This window comes from Glycine soja, chromosome 1 (genome assembly GCF_004193775.1).
Source record: "Glycine soja cultivar W05 chromosome 1, ASM419377v2, whole genome shotgun sequence".
NCBI classification, from domain to species: Eukaryota; Viridiplantae; Streptophyta; class Magnoliopsida; order Fabales; family Fabaceae; genus Glycine; species Glycine soja.
The window spans coordinates 32,995,967-32,999,934 of record NC_041002.1 but is presented as its reverse complement, the minus strand read 5'-3'; the positions used below and the strand labels follow the sequence as shown (position 1 = coordinate 32,999,934).

The 3,968-nt window shown below is 36.6% G+C and overlaps 1 protein-coding gene across 1 annotated transcript; it reads right to left on the bottom strand.

The window, feature by feature from the left end:
* Window positions 1-1,537: 1,537 nt before the first annotated feature.
* On the bottom strand, window positions 1,538-2,287 carry LOC114423233 (pentatricopeptide repeat-containing protein At5g03800-like). The gene has a single exon (XM_028389947.1). It carries the CDS (start codon window positions 2,285-2,287, stop codon window positions 1,538-1,540), a length of 750 nt encoding a protein of 249 aa, XP_028245748.1.
* Between the last annotated feature and the right edge of the window lie 1,681 nt (window positions 2,288-3,968).

Sequence of the window (3,968 nt, the reverse complement as noted above, 5' to 3'; positions counted from 1 at the left end):
TAATGTACAACTCAGGCAAGTTGATTAACCGTGTAAATATACATATAATATATAATAAATAATTACTACAGTAACGTGTAAATATATATAATATATAATATATAATATATAATTAAAGTTGTTAATTGGAAATTACAATTTCACATTCCTTAAATTGAATCAATCACAAATTAAGCATAAATCTAGCATAAAATACAAAATGCAATAATACTAGCAAGAATCAAACAACAAGGTTACAAATAAAATGAACCTAAGTTTATGGTTAAGGAAAATCAATTTAAGCTACAAATCATCAAAATATTTAATAGTGATAAGATAAAATATATAGAAACTTTTATATTATCAAATATTTTTTCATAGCCAAATTGCGAATAAGAGGTACAGTTTATCCTATAAAAAAATCTATTTAAATATTTAGTGCAAGTAAGAGAATATTTTTTGATAGTATAGAAATGGAAAATCCCTTCATAATGAATAGTTGTATACATAACACATGCTTTTTGAAATGGTGGCTAGTTTCATACTATCTAATCTCATTCAGTGCAATAATGCAAGAGTTGTACATTACTAGCAAGCACCAAGGAAAATGCAGAACCACTCAAACAAAAAATAAACAACCTATTTTTTAAACCATTGATTTTTTTTTATTCTATCTGAAAGTTCTAAATGAATAGCTTGGCACCATACATGCCAGAGCCAGGGCATATTGTATCACATAATTGCAACTAAATAGTTGCAACCATGCATTGATCATCAGTAGTCAGTTTAGTTCCTGAATGCATCAAGCATCCTTTATGTGCCTCATAACTAAAACACTTCCAATCCATATACAAAGTCCGAAATATAAGTAGACCAAACCAAGTACCATAAAGCATAAAACACTATTCAAATGGAGAAAATGCCGGTTAGGCTTTTCTAAGAACGAAAGAATAAATTAAAAACAATACACATTTAATCACGCAAACCTTTATTATCAATAAATCCACGCGGCTAGGATTTTCCCCACGTAGCAAATCCAAAAATTGGACCAAGTTGCATCCTCTTGACACGTTGCATTTCCTTGTATAGCTGGTTGAACCAAAAGGATTGATATATATATATATATATATATATATATATATATATATATATATATATATATATATATATATAAATGCCTGAGTCCCTATTGTTGTTTTGCTAGCCTCTCTAGTCCTCCCCCTCCTGTTTCCAGAATAGTATTCTTCTTCTGTGTTTTCCCTTGAATTTAGCATACTTGTAGGTCTAAGAAACTAAAGAACAACCAATAAAATGCCTAAAAATTAAATACTTATATATCTTACATATAAAGGAGATAAGGTAGTTTATGTATTCATTTTTCCATGCAAAAACTATCATAGATGCTTTTCACTTAATTGAATATCACACAAAAGTATAATTACAACTTAATGAATATCACACAGAAGTATAATCACAGCAAATGACATCTTACCGTCAAATTACGCAACTCAATTATTGAACCAAATCCATTAATCTAAGATAACTTGGCGACGCGTAACTATATCACATGGCAATGGATTTGCTTACCCATATCAAGATGACCAATAGTTCCACAAAGACCAAGCATTGAAGCTGTTGCAACTTCATCCATAATCACCTTTCCATCCGATCGACCAACGTGGAAAAGATAAATCACCTCCTCCGATTGTCCATTCCGAGCATAGCCACATATCATTGTCGTCCAAACCACAAAGCTAAACTCCTCCAACACCCATCTCAAAAATATCTTCTCAGCATCCACCATCCTCCCACACCTCGTGTACATGTCAAGCAACGCAGCCTCAACATAACCATTCGATCCAAACCCAAACTTCACCGCAAACCCATGAACCTGCTTGTTGACCTTGTAATCACCAAGCAATCCACAAGCATCAACAACACTAGTCAAACTAAAATTTGTCAATTCCAAACCCTCATCCACTATTCTTACAAACAACCTCATCACCTCAAAACCTTGCTCGTTTCGATAGAACCTAGCCAGAACCATGTTATAAGACACAAAATTCTTCTCTAGCATTTCATCAAACACCTTCAAAGCCAAATTAACCAATCCAAACTCCATATACGTTGTGACCATCTCAGTCCAAGTTATAACATCCCTGACTGGCATTCCCTCAAACAATCTTGCGTGGTATTTGGTTGAAGAGTTTAAGCGCGGCGTGGAAAGAGGCGTGCTTAGTGTAGAGAGAGACAAGGGCGTTGGCGACAAAGGGGGAGTCAAAGTGCTCCGTTTTGAGTGTAGCGGCATGGAGCTAGAGGCTGAAATGGAAGTGGTGGAGGAGTGGAGAGCAGGCGGTTAAAACGGTAACGTATATGTACTCGTTGGGGGGAGGTGGGAGCGAGTGGTGATGCGGAGGAAGAGATGGAACGCGTGGTGATGGCGGTGCTTGGAGAGGAAGTAGATGAAGGTGGTGTAGGAGACGACATTGGGGGAAGGGAGGGAGAGGAAGAGGCGAAGGGCGTGGGCGAAGAGGTTGAGTTTGAGGTAAGTGGAGATGAGGGCATTGGAGAGATGGGTGTCTTCTTCATCGCATTTGAGGAGCATGGCGTGGACGGTCTTGGTGAGGTGGGTGTCGCCAGAGCAAAAGGACATGTGGAGGGCGTGGAGGAGGGAGTGGGACTCCGGGGGAAGGTAGTGGGTGCCATGGCAAAGTTTGTGGCGGAGAGAGAGGACGATGGTTTGGAGTAGGGAGGAGAAAGGGAAGAGTTAAAAAAGGCAGAGTTTGAGGGTGAGGGACAGGAGGTGGGGGTTGAGCGGGAGAAGGAGTCTACGGAAGCTTCTAGGGCACGGAGGAGGTTGGAGTACGCAAAGAAATTAAGGGTGTACGAAAGAGGATGGGTCAAAATAAGAAGTTGCACGATATTTCAAATGAATATTTTAAATACTTAATTTCTAAGACGGTTTTGATAAAACCGTTGTTGTATAACTTTTATTATCTATAAAATTGTCACCACGTGACATTCTAAGATGGTTTCATATAATCGTCTTAAAATGTGTCGTAAAAAATAACTTTTTTAGTGGTGTATGTGTGTGCATTCTTTTATCGAGGGGGTCATACACAAAGTAACCCTTACCAGACATGTAATTGTTTCTACGACTCATAAACCATTAGAATAACCACACACGTTCCCATTTACGAGTAGATTTGGAGATAAAGTATCCTTGTGCGTTTGGATATTCCGGTTAGGATCTTGTGGGAAGAAAGTGAGGATGAGTTGGTGGGGTGAAAGAAAGGTTAAGTAGGCATTGATGAGTGACTGTTGGTGAGACACAAATTTTGTTGGAAATGATGAACTTCAAATCACTCCCCGACCAACGTTTGCACATACACTTGCATTTTGTGGTAGATTTAAATGGAAGTCTCATGAATATTTCTCCCAAAACATCATCTAATACATCGTTTATATTGCTCAACAACGAAGAAGAGCGATTCACAGATGATGAGGAGAATTCCATGAGACAATTGGAGATGCAGAAACACAGTACTGAATATTGATAAATTTAATAATGTTTTTCCTCACAAAACAGAGGGTACACTACTCTTGACGCAAGGAGAAAGAGAAAGAATGAGGAAATGAATTGTTGGTTTGGTCTTATATATCAATCCTTATTCCTCATCCCTATAAACCTATTTATAATATGCTTCAACTTTTTATGCTTTTCTTTGACTGTGGGATTTTTTTAAAAATCTTTTCTCTGATTTTTATTAATATATCATAAGTGGGTTACATTTTCCTTCAAACATTTTAAAACTAGTTTCCCATTCAAAGGTGTGCAAATTATTGATGGGCAACCTTTGATGAAAGAGTACGAGATATATATACAAGGAAAAGTATCGGAAGAAAAAATGTTGTCATTTATTAAAGTTCGTTTTGTTTTATTTTTATATAGTTACTAATGTTTAGTCAATTTTTCTCATTAATTTATT